Source organism: Pangasianodon hypophthalmus, chromosome 30 (assembly GCF_027358585.1).
Source record: "Pangasianodon hypophthalmus isolate fPanHyp1 chromosome 30, fPanHyp1.pri, whole genome shotgun sequence".
NCBI classification, from domain to species: domain Eukaryota; kingdom Metazoa; phylum Chordata; class Actinopteri; order Siluriformes; family Pangasiidae; genus Pangasianodon; species Pangasianodon hypophthalmus.
Window position 1 is genome coordinate 5936475 of NC_069739.1, and position 21352 is coordinate 5957826.

The 21352-nt window shown below is 39.9% G+C and overlaps 1 protein-coding gene across 1 annotated transcript in view; it reads right to left on the bottom strand.

Annotated features, from left to right (window-relative positions):
* map3k5 (mitogen-activated protein kinase kinase kinase 5) overlaps window positions 1-21045 on the bottom strand; it is a 72937-nt gene extending 51892 nt beyond the window's left edge. Inside the window, exon 1 of the mRNA XM_026917806.3 lies at window positions 20047-21045. Coding sequence (XP_026773607.3) covers window positions 20047-20485 — 439 coding nt within the window. The 5' untranslated portion in view covers window positions 20486-21045. The remainder of the gene's footprint in view (window positions 1-20046) is intronic.
* Between the last annotated feature and the right edge of the window lie 307 nt (window positions 21046-21352).

A 21352-nucleotide genomic window follows, 5' to 3' on the forward strand; every position in this document is an offset into this window, starting at 1 on the left:
CATAAAGCAGCTTTTTTTTTTTTTTTGAAGATCCCTAATGAGCAAGCCAGAGGAGACAGTGGCGAGGAAAAAAACTCCCGGGAATGACACAATGTAGAAACCTTGAGAGGAACCAGATGCAAAAGGGAACCCATCCTCTTCTGGGTGACACCTGATTTATAAAATACTACAGTATACAGATGTAGAAGAGAAAAGGCAAACAATAATATGTATGAGCATACTGTGAATAGGAAGTTCTGCAATGAGCACAGGACAGTCTTCATGATTACAACAGCAGCTCTCGGGTACAAATCTACAGTATCCGGGTGGAATTATCCACAAAACAGGAGACTGGTGATTTAAGCGTTTTATTACATAATGTGATTTTTTTTGGGGGGACCACGTATAGCTGTTAGTGTATACCATACAGCATCGTCAGATTAAAAAAAGTGTACTGCAACAAGACAGCTATGTTGGTTGGATAAGAGTGTAATGTGAGACACACACACACACACACACACACACACACAGGATTGTTTTTTATTTTGAGCAGTTCTACGGTAGAAAAATACTGTGGAAATCTAAATAAGCCCCTATGCAAAGAAAGAACTGACAATCCACGCACGCACTCACTTCCACAAAAACACAGTCTACTGATGTTGGCTATTTGTTTTTGCGTATATGTGTGTGTGTGTGGTGTGTGTGTGCGTGTTGTGCGGCTGATTTCCATAGGGCCTGTCCCTAGCACAAGTTTTCAGTGACTACATGTAAATATTGACAGGAAGTCATTTCTTCTGGTGTGTGTGTGTGTGTGTGTGTGTGTATGTGTCAGAACTTCTGTTCATTTGCTGGTAAAACAAGAGGAAACGATTCAAATTGTGAACTGAACAGCATGCACACACACACACACACACACAGACACACACAGACACACACCTTGTGCAGAACCCACATACACAGCAGGTGCCAATTAGTCATTAATCTTTCTGCTAAATATTTAACTTGTGTAAACTCATTTGTACGAACAAAAATGACTAAGACAGACTAACTTCATGGGTGTGCACTGGCGCTAGTAAAGGTTAGCTAGCAAGCACAAATTAGATAGGGAAGCTAGCTACAGTGTAAGCTAGCAAGGCAGCCTTCATAAACACAAGCCACTTTGAGAATGTTTAAGTGATTATAAAACTATGATTATGAGATTTAGTTTAAAAGCATTTAACAAAAAATATCAGACTAATAATGCTAGTTAATTCACAAGCCCTTGCTAGGCCATGCTAGCTAATCTAACTAGCTTTCATTCCATGTTAGCTAAATTAGCCTCTTTTTTTGGGTAAATTAGCCCTGTTGCTTTCAGAATAGGTGAATGCAAACATAAGTGTGGGATATTGTATGTGTGTTAGGGAGCAAATGACATTTTTTTTAGCTTTTTGTTTAGCTTCATTTTTCAACATTTCAGTCCCCATGAATGTTCCACAAAAATGAAGAACTCTAACAAGCTGGACTGCCTCCAGTCACAGCAGCTCACTTGAACAACTCACTTATTTTCAGAAAGTTCATTATGTAAGCAAATTAAAATCACAAGGTACAACAGGCAATGAAATGCACATTACAGGCAATGACTCAGCAAAAACAGTCGATTGTTTCTCATGTTTTATTTATTCGTTTAACGGATGCTTTTCATTTACCACATTAAACGAAACACAATCCCAGCACGCAGCTCAGTAGGTATGGCTTATTGGTTTTGCTCAAACATTGAACATCCAACAGCTACCACAACCCTCTCACCTACTGCCAGAGAAACCACTGTGCTCTGCTAACAAACCCTTGTCCCTCATATTCATAAAACACACACACTCATGTCTTGCTTGTTAGTACCTTTCACTAACATAATTTTTAATATTAATTAATAAATTATTAATTAATTTTTTTTGTCTTTTGTCAAAAAAAAAAAAAAAAAAAAAATGCAGATACCCCTACATGTATTCCCCACCAAGATAGAAAAACCTTCCCACACATACAGTGCCTTGCAAAAGTATTCAACCCTCTTAAAAGTCATCAGATTCACCTGGATTACAAATGACACTTACCCGGATTGTTCCTGCCAGTACTTTTTTTTTTTTAACTGCAAACCAATATGATCATGAAAGTACATTTTCAAAGTCAAAATTCACTATTACTTCAGTTCCTACCAGCTCTGCACACTGTATGGAAGGGATTTTCACCCATTCTTCCTGTCGGATTTGCTCCAGGTTCTTCAGGTTGGTTGGATGTTGTTTGTTGACTGCAATTTTCAAATAGTGCCACAGATCAGATTCCTAATGGGATTCAGATCTGGACTTTGACTTGGCCATTGTAGAACATTCACCTTTTCCATTTTAACCACTCTCAGAACTCTTCTGCACTAAGAATTTCATTGTACAAGGAAAGCTTATGAATATGACAATGAAGTTCTTTAAATCCCTGATTAATACTTTTTCCAGAACTTTGTCCTGGACTTGTTTTTATAGCTCCTGGGTCTTCCTGATGCTGTTTTTTTTAGGTATGTTTTCCAACAAACTCTTCCAGCTGCATTTACATTGAGATTATGTGACATTGTAATCACACAAAGGAGGACTCCATTCAGCCAATCATGTGACTTGTAATGGCAAACCTACTTTAGGGGTTTTACAGCAAAGGGGTGAATACTTATTCAATCACAACATATGTTCTTCATTTGAAGATACTTTTGCAAATTATGCTGGTTTTTTATTATATTCTCCCCACAATATTACAAACTATTTTGTGTCAATCCATGATTTATAATCCAAATTAAATCCATTTCTGTTCCAGGTTGTAACACTACAAAATGTGGAAAAGTTCAAGGAGGGGTTCAATACTGATGCAAGGCACTGTATATCACGCTTATATGTCGATTTGGATGAAAGCCTCAGTACAAATTCAGTATATTAATGAAGTATAGTGAAGTATTGTAAAGGAATAAATGCACAGTCACACAACCATCACAATGTGCGAAATACGACCGTATCACATAAACTGATCTCTGGGATTGAAATCCTACAAGAAAGGGAAAAAAGCCATTCTCGATACTTGGCATACATATTTGCCCTCCCACCCATTTACACACACAAAAAGCAAAACAAAAAGACAAAAGCTCACTCAGGTGTGGCAAAGGAGGCAGTCAGGGCAGTTTCTGCCCACAAATCTCTCTATTTCTCTCTCTCTCTCTCTCTCTCTCTCTCTCTCTCGTTCTCTCTGCTACTCCATGATGACAGAGCCATTAAATGATGATCAAAGCAGCAGCCTTATAAATCCAAATTATCTCTTCAAACGTGAATTTGTGTGACTGAGCATGCATGCATGTTTCATCCTTATTAATTCATTTATTTTCCGAGGGGATCAGGTCCCAAGTCCCAAGGCCTCAACAAAGCTTCAAAACCTCAAAGCCTATGAGAAAATGGATTTAAAAAAATAGGCTGTATTCAGGCACCAGACTAATGTGACTCATGCTATAGTGATACTCAAAACGTGGCTAACCTGATCTCTTCCTCTTGCTTAATACTCAGCTTTTTTTTCTGAAGATAATGGCCCAAATGGTTTTTAACACCGGCACCTTCACAATTTTAGAGTGCACGCCATGATCTTAAAGAAAAAAACACCCTGGTTGCTTTGATATTAATCTTATATTCTGTAAAAATGGATCTTCAGTGGCATCCAAAATTTGAGATCGGAGTTGATTTTTTTTTTTGTTTAAACTTCTTTTATAGACAGGTTGGTCTATTTTCACTAACCGTTAATTTAACAGCTTCTTACATTACCCACAATGCCGTTCAACTACCTGCTGATAGTGGCGCAGTGGGATTTAGCCCTCGCGTCATTTTTAGTTAAAGACAGTGATGCAGCGGGGCTTTAGTCCTCTACTCTGTCCAGCTCTCTCGACTCCTCATTTGTGCACTCTGCTCAAACAGATCAGCTTCAAAAGCTTCAACTTTCATGCTAATATCACCATCAACACCATTATGCTGGTTATCTCATCGACTGCTAACAGTAACATTCTGGTACTAATGTACAAATGTTTGCCGTCTCAACTAATTCTATGTTGGATTTTTAATTAAAATGACATTGATCATCACTGGACATCACTGGAGCTAAGAGCAAAACATTTCCGTTATAACTGAACTAGCAACAAACAAACAACAAATTAGCACCAGAATCGTTAAGCACAACAATAATTTCAAAATAAATTTATTTACTGTGTTTCAAGGAGAAGTTTTACTTTCATTTAATCAACTGTGTTCATCTAGAGTTGAGTCGAGTGTGAACGTGTGTATTGGGTGAGACGTAGAGTATTTAGTTCAAGCTTGAGGCGCTGTTTATATCTATATTTATGATCAGAGCCGTGAATTCACTCTTGCAAACGATCTCCAGGTAAAGATCCATGCCATTACAAATACATGCTGTAAAATTATGCCGACGGCATGACTATCTAAGTGCTAGATATGTTTATCTCTAACGCTGATGACTGGCGGAAACTCCAGACACACGCATTCCATTTGTGTCAGGGCTTTTCTAGCAGGCATGGGCCTGGAGAAGCTCTACATCACTGAGGAATGTGTGGAATTTCAGCACAGAGGTGTGGATGTGTGTGAGGGGGATAGAAAACGGAAAAGCAGGGTGGCCGTAACTCCTGATCTCAGGAGTTTTCCACACTGAGTGGGAGGTATGACAAAGGTATTCGCTATCTCAGTAAATTCCATCAAGAATAAACAATACGCTGAGCTCAGGTTGAAAGGAGTACGCTGCAAGTATCAATCGTCACAACTTTCATGATGGCTTAATGACCAAACATAGAAAGCCTATAAACAACTGTTTATTTTGTGTAAGCAGTGAAATACAAAATGTATAGTTTCTCGGAAAACATGACAAGCTGTATTTAACTTTATCAGAGAGAAAAGAGAGAAGCTGGTGAGGGAAGGCAGTTTATAGCTGCTATAATGTAAGCGATAACAGGAAGTAACTTGTTTTTGCCTATGATGTGTCATTCTTTAAGCAACGTGTGTTGTATAATAGGAATAAAACACTTCAGGACATGTTGTTATTTGAAAATAAACAACTTCAGGTGGTAGCAATAACTTCAATTCGCATCAGGATGCATCACACCACCCTGTCATTGATTATTTTCCTATAACTGCATGTCCTCCAGCATTTTATTCTTTACTGATGAAAACAAATGTAAGATTAAGCCTGTATTTTACTAATTTACATACAATTTCGAGGTTGAAACTGTCTTATTCTATTCAGTTAATTTTGCTTATTTCAAGAATTTTTTTTCTAGTAAGAAAGGAAATTTATCTCTTAACAGAATAAGACAATGTCAGGCTTGAAATTAGTAAAACAATTCTAGAAATTCAAGACAGTTTCACTTTGCTGAGATAACTTTTTTGCAGCGTAAAAGTAAAAAACAAACACAACAGCCCAATTTGTCACACTGATGAAAAATATGTTTGTAAATATACGTGAATTCCTTGTTGCACAGGTAGCTAAAGTTTAATTCCTATTTTGCTAACATGACACATCCTCACAGCTTTCGAGGCTAACTTATCATAAGCTTTAGTTATCCAGCTAACCAGTATGATCTCTCTAAAGTGCTTCCCACACACTAGGCCTGTTGAGGTTCCGTTGCTACTGCGATGCAAAACAAATTTATGTACTGTTTCATTACCTGCCATGCTAAAATTTTGGTTTTTAAGCTCCGTTTGGTAACATAAATACATAAATAAATAAATAAGGACTAGGTTCCTACAATGATAACATTTTTGACCTTTATCCAAAGAGCCTGGAGCAACAGCAGCAAAATTAATCTTCACAGTATGTAAAGTGGTTAAAGTCCAGTTTTTTTTGTCACTGGTCAGACAGGTTAGCTCATGCCTTGGGCTGTGGATTGGCAGCTAAAGAGCATTAGGGGAAGCTGACCCCATACCAGAAAGCTGCAGGTTTTGAGATCCAGACATTCAATCCCACAGAGCCCTTGGGTAGTTTGGCCTTGATGGCTCGGAGTAAATAAAAGGTGAACACTTTACTTGATGTCAAAATGTCAGTTTTGTATGTCTATTTCCATAGGATGAAGGTATATATATATATATATATATATATATATATATATATATATATACATGTATATATATATATATACATATATATATATATATATATATACATATATATATATATATATACACCAAAGTGTTAAACAGCATGTATAACCTGTTCATATGCAAAACGGATACTTGTCTTGGCTTCTACCTGGTCTAATTTGGTTCCTTTCAGCTGTGTTTTTCCTGCAAAAAAAAAAAAAAAAAAAAAAACGAATCCCACATGAGGCAGGTGTAGCAGTAACAAAAGCTTATTCAACCTGTCTGACAAGCTTAATAGAATTAATTCACGCTCACTCTGTTACTAAATTCAGACTCAAACAATTGAAGGATTTTACTGAGAGTCTCTGAAGTCCAATTCATAAATAAAAACTTTAGAACAAAGACGAGATGCCTGGTGAACAATAGTCAACCTTGAGAGCGAAGAAGGTGGTATTTATAGGTCAGAGAAAGAAGTGTGCGCAATCCCTCCCTAAGAACCATTATTCCTAAATAAACCAGAACGGCTTGTTCTTTCTGCCTCATGTTTATTGCTATTATGCTTTTGCTCACAGTTGAGGCGCTTGAAATGAACGCATACCTTAATGATATTCAAAATATCGCTCTTCCTCTTGCTCTCATATTCGTTCTTACCAACATAATGAGCCAAATACTTTTTAGACAGCCACTCATTTTTGCAAATGCACACTAAGATTTTTTCCCCCACCCTCTCTACCATTCAGTAGCTATCTCTCCCATATCACATGACTACTACCAACCACAGAGGTTGGCACTAATGTTTGTTTCCTCTAAGACACAAAAAACCAACCTCTGCTTTTTTTCTTTTTCTTCTTCAAACGGCTGCACGTGCTGCATCACAAGCCAGCGTAACACACTTGGTGGAAAAGTACTTTCTGTCCTCTTCCTCATTCATGAGCTCACAGATGCCTACGATTCACTAGTGTTGCTCTGATTGACAGAAAAGAGAGTATAACATCCCTCCCATCCTGAGAGAACAGCCAATTTTGCTCTCTTGACTCCCAAACACAGATGGCATTGGCATCATCGGGATTCACACTCGCAATCTCCCGACGATTGGGTGAACCACTCGAGAGTTTGCTGGCTATGATTTTAATTTAACTAACCAATTGTGCCTTGAGGAGTGAACGCAAAACCGGAAAGGTGAAAGAATTCAGAGAACATCTTTGCGTTGGAGCTTAAAGGCAGTTTTGCGAGATCAGGATCAAACCCTCATTTCCTGAGGAGTGAATAGTGGGGTGTTGGAGCGAGTGATGTGTATTGGGACTGCAGGACCCAACAAGAATAGGTGCAGGAGCAGGTAGATTTCAACTCTCATGTGGGTAGGAGTGGGAGGTCAGATATGAAGCTCAAATCTGATAAAAAATAAGTGTGGGAGCAGACAGGATTGGTAGGAATTCCTTCAGGAGTGGGCAGGAGCGGGACTAAAAAACAGTTCGGTGCACACCTCTAGCAGGAAGGAAGACAAGAAAGTTGTCGGGGGTAAATCATCAACAAAGAGAAAATGGTAATTCTGAGAAACATATCTAGGACCTTGTTATTATTAAGTACTAAATGTACAGAGCTAATAAACTGCCAACTTGGTTTCAAAACCAACTTAAATCAGATCCAACCAGAAGCTGTTTTCAATCATCAGCAATCATCATTGGCATCCTCTTTTTCCTTCTCGTCTTTCCTTGTGTGTGTGAGCACACTTCGCAATAAAAGCTCTTTCTGATTGAATCTGATTCTGATTCCTTTGGCTGTCCGGGCTTTAATTAGGCCTTGACATCTTATCTTTTTAAAATGCAGCTTTATTACCATGTCTGCAAGCGTGCTTATTTATGGCTGAATGCCAAAGCAGAATACTGACGCATCATTTCCGCCGATGTCCTGACAACACAGACATCAACGGGATATTAATATCCGGGTGTTAACTTCCCAAGGCGCTTTGAGATGACAAATTTCCTCTTTGTCATATACAGCTAAAGACCTTATTGACATGAAGTCTACTCAATAAAAAGACAAAAACACTCACTGGCCACTCAAATGCATAAAATAATGAGGATACAGGTCAAGAACTTCAGTTAATGTTCACATCAAACAAAAACGATGATCTCAGTGACTTCAAATGTGGCATGGATCTCATGCCAGAAATACATCAAGATTTGTGTATTTCAGCAACTGCACAGCAATGGTGTGGAAAACAAAAAACATCCATGGAGCAGCAGTTCTGCAGGCAGAAACACATTGTTGTTCAGAGAGGTCAGAGGAGAACAGGAAGCACTCTTTACAACCGTGTTTGTATATTTGTAACACTCTCTGAAAGTGTTACCATGAGTTGTAGACTTCTACACAGGACCTTTGAGGGTTCCTTTTTAAAGTTCTAGATCAATCCCAAGGGTCCAAAGGTGTCCAAAGACTAATTTACACCAGCCTGTGAGCTGTACCTTGAGTGATCTAACTGATTATCAGAACATGCCTAGCGTTAGACGCATGCATGCGTTAGCATATGAATGAAATATGGCATCAGAACCAGATAACAAGTGAACAGGATACGATTTTAATTGCGATACAAAAAAAAAATGTCTCAGTATTAAACAATCTGCTTTTGAATAGTAAGTTGGGTTTACTTTATTCATTGTAAATTGTGAAACAAAATGGTTCTTGGTATAAGTGATTTTTTTGCTCGCAGACTTAAGAAACGTTGTATAATAAATAGATGCATGAATCTTTAGGTTCAGGTGGGGTCACGCGAAAAGCTGCCACTGGCATCAAGCTACATCACTTTCACTTCCTGTCTTATCACACCAGGAAGAGGCTGTCTCGCTCCCTCCACTCTGCTACTGCTGCACAGGACTGAAACTGAAGTGATAATGCAATCGCGCACACACACATACACACACACATACATATATATATATATATATATATATACACACACATGTACATGCACAGCTGCTCATCAGGAAACTGTAGCAGTCACCTCAAGTAGACTGTGAATCCCACAAAGTAGGGGTTGCCATCACATGTTTGCTTCATAGTTCTTACTGTTGTGTGCATTTATTGTGTTGTGCTGCACTTTCATTTTACTGATACTGTAGTTTGCTGCCTCACAGCTCCAGGGGCCTGGTTCAATCCTGAGCTCAGGTTACTGTCTCAGTGTTTGCATGGGATTCCTCCGGGTTATCTGGTTTCCTCCTACTGTCCAAAAACATGCATGTAGGCGAACTTATGACGATAAATTGCCTGTAGGTGTGTGTGTGTGTGTGTGTGTGTGTTGAGGCCCTGAAATCCCACCAATCCCGCCTCACACCCAGTGCTCCAGGGAAAAGCTTCAGATCCAATCCAACCCTTGATCGGCATAAAGCTCTTACTAAAGATTTTAGACTAAAGTAAACTAAAGTTTAAAGTTTTTGAAACAGACACTGGTGAGTAAGCATGGTTGGTTGTTTGCAATGTCAGTCACATGGCAACTTCCTGTAAAAGTAGGCAGTTCTTGGGCATGTTTAGTCACGAAAAGTACCGGGCTCTCTAGCATTGCAAGACTAATTGAAACATTTCCAAAATTTATAAACATCAAATTGCCTGTTATTTAGAGCATACTTTATTATTGTTTAAATTAGATATCAATTATCTAATTAAAGGCATAAAACACTCAATCAAAGTGTAAGAACTAATATCTACTACTAGAAAACTATTATGTAGTTTAATTTAATTGGGTGTGTAGTGCATTACGCACATTCTACAATACACATCACCCAATGTAGTGAGCATACATAATAACTGGACTTTGGCCTAATTGGGTGTTAAGTAAGTAATAAAATATACCAGGATGTGCTGTTAGAAGACATGCCGCAGAAAACGTGACCATATCAATGAATATCAATGAACACTTTTTTTTATTCATTTATTAATCTTAGATTATGTCGAAGTTGTAACTAAGTTGCTGAACATCGGTATAAACCTTTCAGCTGGAACTACTGCTGTTATTGAAAACGATGCGACGCCTTCCAACCAATCACAATCGAGTATTCAACAAGAAAAATAAATTACTGTTTGTGAATAAATAAAAATCATTGAGAAACGATAGCATTTCTGATAGAGTTATGATTTATGATGAAGAGAGTTATGATGATACTTCATGTTAGGTGTCTTTGCTTAAGAAAGTGATTTTCACCTTCTGTGGTTTAGGTGGTAAGAATAATATTTGAATACTAAATAAAAAAATACTAGCTGAAATACACAGCATGTTGCATGATGAGATTTTGTCCCTCAGAAACAAACGTATATTCAGTGACGGCTTGTCTATTGGGGCAGGTGGGCAGAGCCCAACCATATATTTCAGCCATTCAACAAATCTTAATCTTTAAAGTGTCTATTCACAATTATATATTTTAAATTCCGTGAAAATACTAATTATCTCTTTTGAGTGACCAATGATTAAAAAAAAATGTTGCTGGCTGACCAATATAAGCCAATGTTCCATTGATTTGGTCGCATTTGTAGGCAGCGTGTTTACCGCCCCATTTAGGTTCCATTGAGTTATTATTGCACCTAGTGGTCAAAAATGGGAATTGCAACAAGTACTAAACAGAGGCCCACTGAAGCAGGAGTCACTTTGCCCCCTGATATTACACCTTCTGCATTCATCTTGCACACTGGCTACGTTTACATGCACATCAATATTCCAGTATTAATCAGAATGTGGTAATATTCTAATTAGTATTGATTCATGTAAACTATGCAATCCGACTGCCTGATTCAGATTAAGACAATATTCTTGATTTCCACCCCTGAAATATGCCTGTGTTAATCAGAATTATTTTTGCACATAAACACCTTATTCAGAAAATCCACTGAAAGGAGATATATGTGCATGCTCAGTCCACAAGGAATTATGGGTGCTAATAGATACGTAGCTATAGGCTAGGTATTTAGGAAATGGAAACTCAGGCATACTTACAACAACAACGTATACAGGAATATTCCGATGTCTGTATGCATATAAACATCGTATTCAGAATATGAATGCAACGTGAATAGACCATAAACTGAATTTGATGTGCATGTAAACGTAGCCACTGTGACAATGGATACGAAAACCACACCTGATCGAAAATAGTTCATAGTTTAAAAATTCATTTGAATGTATGCCATCTTTTTAGTCCACAGTTTTCAGTCCTTTCTGTGATTAGAAACGATGTAACTAACAAGTGTAATTTACACTGTTATCTAACTACCTATGTTATAGCTAGTTATAACTAGCTAGGGTGTTTAGCTTTAAAGTGCAATTATCAGCAACCAGAAACCATCATAACTGCACCAACTGCACAATTCATATCTTCATAAAGTCCTCATTAACAAGTCCATACATTTTAAAATACTAATGACCAACGATTCTTTTTTAAATGTTGGTATTTGACAGATATAAACTGATGTTCCTTTGATTTGCTCGCCTAGATGTTGCGCAATTGCTAGGCAGTGCGCTCTCTTCCTCTCTTTGTTCTCTCGCACACATTCTCTCTGTAGAGAGCTTTACAGCTTGTACTGTAGATCCTCTTGACCCCGTTTTCTCTATCCTCGGCCAGGATAAACGAAACACTCAGCATTAGCCATCGGTGCACGTGAAAACTCCTGCTGTGTGTTTATACAGGCGTACGGCTGAGCTGCAGTCTCTCACCGGCCTACCGCTATTTACTACGACCGTATTTACAGTGTACATAGTACATAGTGTGTGTGTGTTTTTGCATTGTGCAATTCTCGCTCACTTTCATCTTCTCTCTCTCTCTCTCTCTCATTTCTGTCTCTGGGAGTTGCACCACGCCTGGCTGTCTCTCAAACAATCGTTAATCTTACACAGCAGATCTGACCTGACGGCAAAAACTCATTCAGCTGGCAGAGGTATACGACAGTGAAACATTTTGTTTAGGTACGTGGCGTGTGGAGTTTGTCGTAACTTATTGGACCTGAGAGTAAAACCGAACAACAGGGACTTATAGAAATAACCTCTGCTGCTGCACTTCTCCTGATGACATCATGTACCCTTACGGTTTCCTGTTTCCTGCCTGAGAAATCACTCTGATTTCCAGGCATGGTGGCAACACCTTTAACCTGATCTAGATCCCTCTCAGGAGGACATGATGATAGCTTTCTTCGTTTGATCTTTTTTAATAAGTTAATTCAGCTGCCATGTTATTATTGTATCGATTTGACCATTTTCTTAGTAGATTTAAGATATGGTTCAGCCCCTTCATACATTTCTGACTTCTGCAAACTATTGTCATGTCTTAAGATCATCTTGCGCAAACCTAAAAAGAGTGGTGAAGCAGCCACTTGTTTACATTTAATTTGACGGTCCCTCAGTATAAGAAACTACATTGTGAAGTAGTCACACAGAATGAGAATCTTGGTCATGTGATTTCCACCAACGCATTAGGTAGATGACAAGATTTTCTCTCGTCGTACAGTGTAAGCTCTGTTTAATTTGGAAGGTTGTGGGTGGGAAGCAGGCAATCAAGCAACCAGTGCAGGAGGGAGCAGGGCAAAAAGTACTGTGGTGAAATCCCACACAATAGCCTAATAATTATAAAATAGAAAAAAATCTGCCTTCGCAAAAAAAAAATTTAAAATCCACACGTTTTTCATCAGCAACATAAAGTCATCTCTGACTATTAAGGACTGACACTGGAGACTCCTTCCAAAAATGTTAAATAAATGTATCCTCACACAAAACTTCACATTCAATGATTGTTGTTTAAAAACAGCATATTTTTCATTTTTTTATTTATAGGCTTAAATTATGTGGCGTAAGTTATCCGCCATACAAAGTCTATGTTCTCTGAATGAGCTATTAGTATAGAAATGATAATATATTATACATATACAAATTTGCAGTTTTGTTCAGAACTACTGTCAGAATAAGTGTTTTTATTCAATAATATTGCGCAAAATAAATAACAATTACTGCACATGTGTGAATGAAGGAACCCCTGTGTTACAGCAGGCTAGTCTACTTGGTTAGCGAATGTGGAGTCATCAAGAAAAATCCACATCTGTTTTGAATTCAAAACAGCGTAAGTACGTAAAGTCGTCATAAGAGTCGACATAAGTGCATGTATGGAGTGTGTTTACGTGAGACTCTGAAGGTGGGAGTAGGACAAAAACATTAGAAGGCAGAGTGGCACATGGTCCAAACAAACCCAGCACTGTGTAGGAGCGAGATGTAATCCGTACCACTAATACAAAACATCTCAAATGTGACTCATGGGCCTTAAAAGAATGCTGCTCTGTAGTCTTCTAACACTGCAATTAAGCCAACTATACTCGCAAGGTTCTTCACAGACCACAATGACCTCACTGACCTCAGTAACCTCATTAACCTCAGGTCAAATCATCTGGTTAGCTTAGTGTCAGACTGAGAGTCCATTTCCACACCCTGCTGCATGCGCTGTCCTTATACAAACTGCCCCAAAAACTGAATACGTGTTAGTTTAAATTATGTACACCACACACTTTTTAAGATTTAGTCAGTGATAGATTTGTGCGATATAATGATTTTATCATCTCTACACCATATTATAATGAAATCCAGTGACGTTTACTCTGATTATATTATACATTATACTGATTACATTGTACATCATACGTTATATTATATATAATACCAACCATTACGCATTTTGCATAGGAGATCCACAATTTAACATCAGAGTATGCTAGTACAATTTATCACTCAAAAAACTATTCCTAAAAGGAGTCTTTTTATCCGCAATAAAACAGGAGATGAGTAAACCGACATATGAATCTGGAAAAATTTAGGCAAGCATGTTCAACTTTCCAATATTAGCTGACACCAACTGGAAGCCCCGCCCCCTTCCTGCCACATCTCACAAGCTATTGACTCACGCTGCTCCTTTTCGTACCTTCGTTAACTGAGAATTTTGAGGTCATTAAATGTGAATAAAATCTATCAGTGTATGTTTGACTTAGCTAACATTCGACAAGTATATAGTCACCGAAAAAAAACAAAAAAAACAAAAAACAAAAAATGGCCAAAAAAAAAAAACACAAACAAAAAAGAAAACCCCAGCTCTTCTGGGCTTTTTTTTTTTTTTTTTTTTTTGCCAGAAATGGAAATAGGAAGTAGATTTGATCTTTTTAGGTCAAAATCTAACACTTTATAAATAATGTTAATAGTGGTGTTAATTAGAGCATGATTAAGTATGCCGCGCTTGTGTTGTGCTGAATTCCGGCTCCCAGCAGAAACACACTCCCTTCACACTCATGTGGGTTACAGAGTAAGGGAGCCGGATTCTGGTGGGGAGCCAGAATTCAGTACAACATCAGCAAGCAGTTGCCAACTGCACAGCCGGTAATATTATTACACTCTCCCCAGTACGCCTTAAAACTCAAATGGTAGAAATGCTTCTTTTCATGTCTTTTTCTAAGCTACTGGTTCTAGATGAAATTCTAAATTTTTTAAAATGGCAAATCAAAGCAAAGGGGAAAAAATCTATATCGCACAATCCTACTCAGTGAATTTAGCAGAGGTTAGCAAAAGCTAGTTGTTTCTGAAATTTAAAATTACAATTCTACAGACTTCCATTCAAAGCTCCTTCCAAAGCCACACCCCCCAAAACACTGTTGTTTGTGGTCCGCAATAGATATCATCACAACAAAGACATCACGATAGATATTTGGATGAAGATTTAGATCCCTAATGAGCAAGCCAGAAGTGACAAGGCAAGGAAATACTTGCTGAAGTCACATGAGGAAGAAACCTTGACGGGAACCAGACTCGAAAGGGAACCTGTTCTGTTCTGGATGACACCAGATAGTGGGATTATAAATCATGATAATCAGGTGTGGCAGAGTAGAAACAAACAGTATAGGACGGTCTTTATGATCACAGGAGCAGTTCTTAAGTACGCTTCTACAGTATCTCGGTGAGATTATTCACTGAAGCAGAAACTTTTCTGGCAAATGGACATTTTTAGGGTCTCGATATGGGACTATCCACAGCAGCAGAAGGTGAATCACAAATTCACAAAGCTCCATAAAGAAGTAGAGCCTCGAGGCTTGTTTTGTGTTTCGGTGAGGTAACTGAGGTACAGCTGTTCACGAGAGTGTGTTTGGGAAAAGATCCAATCAGGTTTTGGTTTTGGACATGCCTCAGCATGCCTCTGCCACCCTGCTGTCATCCTGTAGAAATCTCAGTCAAAAGATTTCTGAATGCTCCAAATGTTTGCAGGAAGCAAAACCAACAAAGGAGCAGACATGCTCTTATATTCAGCGACTAGCGTTCGTTTGTGTCTACAGTTATTCATTAGGAGGAACCTTTTATCTAACCAGACTTACCAGTGAGACAGAGTACATTCCAAGCATAGATCTTTGACGGTTAAGGGCCTCGCCTGAGGGCCTAGCTCTCTGAAATTGCCCAGGATGTGAACTCGCAACTTTCAGGTCAATAGCACAGAACCTTAAAGGAGCTGCATGCAACGTGCATCAGAACTGCAATGAAAACACCGGCAAGCTATCTTCTTTCCCCCTACCTGCCCCTAATACTATACATGCAAATACATTTGCCTTGTAAGTTGCCTTTTGAGGAAAATGTGTAGAGCTGGACTGCTCTTCTTAAGCTGGGGGATGGAGCTTATTTCAGGGCTGGAAAGATTTAAACAGAAGCCTAAAATGAACAATTAAGCCACATTCAAAACATGGTTTTTATCACATATCTTTGGAATTTTATGATTATTATAGATCTAGAAACACTTAAAAAAAATGACAAACTGCACCTTTAACTGTTGAGCTACCTGCCTTTTCATTTTTCACAAGCACAAATAATTGCCACTAGACAATTTGTAATGACATTAATGATTAAATTTACTTCAGGCTCACTGCTAGATACAGCAGAAAGTTGCCCGCCTTAGTTCATGCCTTTAGGGTAAACTGGACTGCTATAAATATTCTCAGCACAGTGCCAGTGACCATATGTTGGCAGGTTGCTACTGTAGTCCAATCTTTCAATGTCACTCTTAAACTCTTTACAGCCGTAATCAGGGACAGCAGATTCCTCTCAGTATATTCAGATCAACCCTACTCCTGCACTCAAGTAACGTGACTGCACTCCTTAATGCCACTGAGTGACATTTCACACACACATTCTCTGACCCTGAGCATGATAAGATGAAGGGGGGATGCCCCACAGTGATATCTTCAAGCTCTCTTTCTTTTGTTCTGGCATTTCTTGTCATATCTATGTACCACAGTGCTGTTAAATTCTCCATTCTGATTGGACAGAAGGGGCTGGAATTTTCCTAATTTTCCATTCATTCATAGATGAACTCATTAGATTTTGAGATTGAGCCAAGCATGGTCAAGGTCATATGTCTTCATTTACATTTATCTCATTTATACAGCTGAGCAGCTGAAGGGTAAGGGCCTTGCTCAAGGGCCCAAATCAGCAACTTGGCAGTGCTGGGATTTGAACTCATGACCTTCCGATCAGTAGGCCAACATGGTTTTAGGCCAACCACTGACCTACCACTGCCTCTTCAATAGCTTCCTACATGTCTGAAGTATATTTTAAGGGTATTTCATGCATACAGATTATGTAACAAGAAGGATTAGACTTCTTGTTCTTGACATCATGTCAAGTTCTACTTGTTTTCAGACATGTTTTGATTGTATGCACTAATTAACCCATTTACTCCCACTGGTCAAAACCGGGTTTAAATGAGTTAACTCTTTCCTAACTATAATGATGCTTGAGAGCTGGGGTTAACTTCTCAGATTCATCTATACAGATATCCACCAGGTCCTTCATGAGATGAAGTGAATCTTAGAACAAGTAATGTACATTACACTCATGTGCTATATGCAACAAGCCAATATTGTACAGATATTCTATTATGATTACAGTGATTGCAGATTTGTGATGGTTAATTGTGACTGTGATTAGAAATAGCCAATTTAGGATCCATCTGTGGTTGAAACCGGCCAGTGTATTGCACTAATCCTAACTCACTTCTTTCATGTAGTCCACTGAAGATACTTTGTCTGTGTGGTTGTGTATGATAAAGAACAGGGTATGGGGAAGCACAAGAGCTTCCACTTAGTGCTGTCAGGAGAGAAAAAAGCCAAACAGCTTCAATAGGCTTAGGTGGAGCACCAAGCCTGAGATTTGCTGGGCTTTATGAAACACTTCCAAAGTCATGGTACCACTGAGACATCTCCTGAATGAAGCAAGTGGGACTTGGGACAAGTTTGACCTGCAATACCAAATACCGCCAAAGCTCTTCAAAACTCATGCAACTCATGCTCAACTGTTCTAGAGCCCCATGACTGCACCATGTACCACGTACATACTTCTGTCCGTTAGTGATAGTGGTTGAAATGTGACTGAGCCAAACTGGGGAATTCTAACGCACTTGAATGAGGTAAGACATGTGAGACCTTGTTTTTCAAAAATAAATTTACACAAGATCTGTTTTTTGTTTTTAATCAAGTCCCAAGGATATCAACCAGTGCCAGGGGATGTGCAGGAAAGCCACAAGTGTCTCACCACAAGTCATATGACCAGTGTAATGTGCGGAAATTGCAGCAGAAATCTGTCCTCAGTGACATTACTGAGGTTTGCAAGTTTTTCATACCCTTATCCAGCTAATAAAGGGCTTGAAAATGAGATGATCAGATGAGATGATGAGCGGAAACAGCGCAGATGAAATGCAAATTCTTCTGTGGTTAAAGAAACAAAAAAATTTAAAAAATCAAGTCCTCACTTGATCTGAGATCCTTGTGATACTGCACGCTCTGCTGCGTATCTGCGGAAGGCCAGTGTGGCTGGAGGATTTGATACCAACCAAGAAGGAGCGCATTTGAGTCCATTTCAGTTTTCAAACAACTGATGAGTTGTATTCGGTGTGCTCCTGCTTAATCAGAAAAAAATGTGCAGTAGTCGATTTTTTTTATTCCTTACTAACCTGAAAGATACGTAGAACATGACAAAAAAAAAAAAAAAAACAACAACAATGGATTAAGTCATGGCCTTAGCAAAAGTGTATTACGTCATTGAGGAAACCTGTTTAACAGACTTCCGGTCCAGAATGCTTGTTTGGGTTTGGATGTGTCTACTGTCAGTCATTCTATAGACACTATATGAGCCAAAATTGATCCTGGGGGATCAATTGGGGAATTATTCAAATGTTGAACCCACCTAAACCTTAGAGACCTAATCTTGGAAATAAAGACTAAGCTTACCCACTTCAGCCTTAAATGTTGTTGTTGCTCTTTCAGCTGCTCCCCTTAGGGGTTGCCACAGTAGATCATCAGTCCATGTATATTTGATTTGGCACAGTTTTTAAACGCCAGATGCCCTTCCTGATGCAACCCTCCCCAATTTTATCCTGGCTTGTTACCAGCACTGAGAACATACTGTTGCATGCAACCCCATTGGCTGGGGTTGGTTCCCTGGCCAGGAATCAAACCCGGGCCGCAGCAGTGAGAACGCTGTGGCCTAACCACTAGTCCCCTAGGGACCTACTTCACCTTTCAATGTACCTACAGGCAAATGTCATATTATCTACTTTCATGACTGTTCCTCTACAGCTATGTTCCTCTAACTCAGTGTTCCACACTCCTGGTCCATTTTTGGGTTTTCCCTGGCCTGAACACACCTGGTTCAGCTAATCAGCAAGCCTAAACTGGGGTGTGATAGAAGAGGTACCGTGGCATGGTGTCCTCGGTAGGACTGAGAAACACTGCTTTAAGAAAAAACCCTAGTTTATTTCTGAGAGTACTGCAGTTGCATCCATTTGTAGGTAGGATTAGACACCACAACCACATTTTAACCTCATGGGGGGCTTATTTATGCACAATGCTAAGTGCAAGTGCAAAGCATAGACAGTGCACTATTTCGGTGCAAGGGCAATAAGGGAAAAAGATCAGCAAACACAGATCTTTTGCTATGCTGTATTCCTGCGGTCCCAACAATCTGCACATTTTGGTGTTTTCCAGTGGCTTATTATTTAGGTAATAAGTTGTGTCAGGTCTGAAGCAGGGAAATCACCAAAATGTACAAGGAATGGGGTCAAGAAACACTGTAATAGAGAACGAATCGCGGATTCTCAACTCCATTATGCGAAACCTACTACCCTGCATAGGCCAAAGTTCTCCCTCTCCTGACCCAATTCATCAAGGACCTCATGGTTTGCTGATCCGTTAGCTCAGAGGTTCTCAACCCTGGTCCTGGAGAACCTCCTCTCACGCAAATTTTAGTGTTTTCCCTGCTCTAACACACCCACGTCCACTCCGGAAGGGCTGTGAATTGGCTGATTAACTGAATTAGATGCATTAGAGCAGAGAAAACACTAAAACCTATACTAGTTCCCAGGTTCCCGGGATTGAAGTTGAAAATCTCTGTAACCATGACTAACTAGCAGGACCTCAGGGGTTCTGAAAGGTTTTGGTTTTTGTGCGTATGTACTGGCTTTTTTAATACGCTAGGGGAAAGAATGAAAATAGCAGTTCTATAATTTACAATAATTCGATTTTTTTTTTAAATAGGATTTATTAATAGTAAGAACTCTACTCTATTGGTCTTCAATGTGAAATTAGTTTACTGTGACACTTTTGGAAAATATGCAAGAACAAATAAAGAAAATGCTCAAAACTAATGGTATATTCTTGCAAAGGACCTCCTGTGCTCCTTTAACATGAAGTCTGTCATTTTTAAGAATGATGACAACTAGTCATATGGAGTCAGAGCAGTGTATGGAAGAATGGAAGGATAGTGATATTTTAACTAGGACACATTTGTGCACCCTGGACCTCAGTGAAATGTGGATGCTGGTTCCTGTGAACACGGCGCTCGCTGCCTGTAATGAAGCCTCGTTCACAGCTCCGAGGCTCAGCGACCCACCTGCGTTGTAGAACTGGTCGAGCACGGCCATCTCTCCGAAGTCCAGCTTGCCGAAGTGGACCACGTCCAGCCGGCAAGCCGCCGCGTCGCACGCATCCTTCAGGCACTGCAGGGCCGCGCTCTCCGCCGGGCCCGACTCCGAGTTCAGCACGTACGCGACGCTCGCGGCTCGGCTCTTGCACGCACCCGCGCCCGACGTTCCACCGACACAGCCGCCGCCGCTGCTATTACCTCCGTCCGGGCAGCTCACACTCCCCCCCGCGCTCGCGCCTCTCACCACCGCGGGCTCGTTCCAGAAATCGCCGGCCGCGGGGACCGGAGCGCTGTCGCCGAACCCGTCCGTGTGAAGGCACGAGGCGCTTCCTCGGTGCGCACCGTCCGCACATTCCGGCGCCGGGAGACACAAACCTTCCCGATCCGAGTTCATCATCATCATCATCTGGCTCCTTACACTTCTAAATCCCGATCTCCGCGTGCACACGAGCGTGCTTTAAAGTCTCACCCTCGCGCTGCGACATCCTCCGTAGAGGACAATCATGCATTTTTTTTTTAAATGCAACGTCTCATTTTCGGAAGAAATTAAAAAAAAAGTGCAGGGAAATGGACAAATTATGTGCACGCGCTGTCGTGTCGTGAGCAGCGGCGCTCTGGAAGTCACGACCCAAACGCTGACTCGCGCGCGGTGCGGATCCGGAACGTTTCACGCGCACACTTTCCCACGACGCGCTCGCATAGTTTCCCAAACTTCACGCGGTTCTCTGTGAAACTCCTCCCGCGCGCCCCTGGCTTAAGAAGGAAAGGGAGAGAGGAAGAAAATGCCTTCCGTTTTTAAAACAAACAAACAAAACAAAACAAAACAAAACAAAACAAAAACATTCAACTGCTAACAGTCACTGTCTGGATGAATTCATCCGGCATGAGCAACAAAAACAAGTTGTGAAATCGTTTCCCGACGTCTGCTGTCTGTGTTGGACCCTGCCCTGTTTCCAGTTATCTCTCTCTCACACACACACACACACACACACACACACACACACACACACACACACGGTGGGCGGAGTCTGAGGGCAGGGCGGTGACGTTACCATGTAGGGAATGAGTCTAACAGCCAAAACAGTGCTCCACTTCCAGTATGTTTACTATGGCAACTATTCTACCTTTCTATTTGGCTATTTTCCTGTGCAAAGATGTGCACTCTCTTTACACAGGAAATAGTTCAGATCTAAGATGTTCTTCAAAGTCAAAGTCAAACTTTATTGTCAATTCTGCTATATGTACAGGACACACAGAGGATTGAAATTTCGTT